The sequence below is a fragment of the Eimeria mitis genome, genomic scaffold (genome assembly GCF_000499745.2).
Source record: "Eimeria mitis Houghton genomic scaffold, Emh_scaff1158, whole genome shotgun sequence".
Classification (NCBI taxonomy): Eukaryota; Apicomplexa; class Conoidasida; order Eucoccidiorida; family Eimeriidae; genus Eimeria; species Eimeria mitis.
Window position 1 is genome coordinate 5,463 of NW_013567916.1, and position 636 is coordinate 6,098.

At 56.9% G+C, this 636-nt stretch overlaps 1 protein-coding gene across 1 annotated transcript in view; it reads left to right on the forward strand.

Moving 5' to 3' along the window:
- The window catches only part of EMH_0030650 (acylglycerol lipase, putative), a gene marked incomplete at both ends in the record, with an annotated part of 8,953 nt that overhangs the window by 647 nt on the left and 7,670 nt on the right, over window positions 1-636 (forward strand). Inside the window, one exon of the mRNA XM_013494436.1 lies at window positions 1-524. Coding sequence (XP_013349890.1) covers window positions 1-524 — 524 coding nt within the window. The remainder of the gene's footprint in view (window positions 525-636) is intronic.

The following is a 636-nucleotide window of genomic DNA, read 5'->3' on the forward strand; positions in this document are numbered from 1 at the left end:
GGGTCCCTTGCCTACCGCAGCATCACCGGAAGCAGCAGCAGCAGCAGCAGCAGGAGCAGCTGGTGCTGCCGCAGCAGTGACAGCAGCAACTGGAAAAACCAATACACAGGTTTGCGTAGCTGAAGATTCCTGGGGAGGTGCAGCAGCTCGCATGCCGTACGATAGGCCGCGCAGCCGCAAACTCAACAGAACCTCCAGCAACCAGTGCCACGTAGACATGGGGGGCTGGCTGAAGGCTTTCCCGCATATGACGATCGAGGACTTGGGCCCGGGCTTCAGCGCCGATAGCTTTGAGAACAGCCAGGGCCTCAAGATAGCAACTTATACATGGAGACAGCAGCAGCAGCAGCCCCCAGTAGCAGCAGTGGTTCTCTTTCACTCATACACCTCCTACGCACTCTTCGATTTCCTACGCCACCAACCCCCAGACAGCAACAGCAACAGCAACAGCAACAGCAACAACAGCAGCAGCCCGGCACCGCAGCAGCTGCAGGAGCAGCCGAACTGGGTACCCAAGTTCCCAGGTATGTCGTCAGCAGCCCTTCCCTCATAAATACAATAAATGCGCTGTACATACACTCCACGCCAAAACACTGTTCACTTCGCATGCATACACTGCTGCAGCAGCATCTGCTG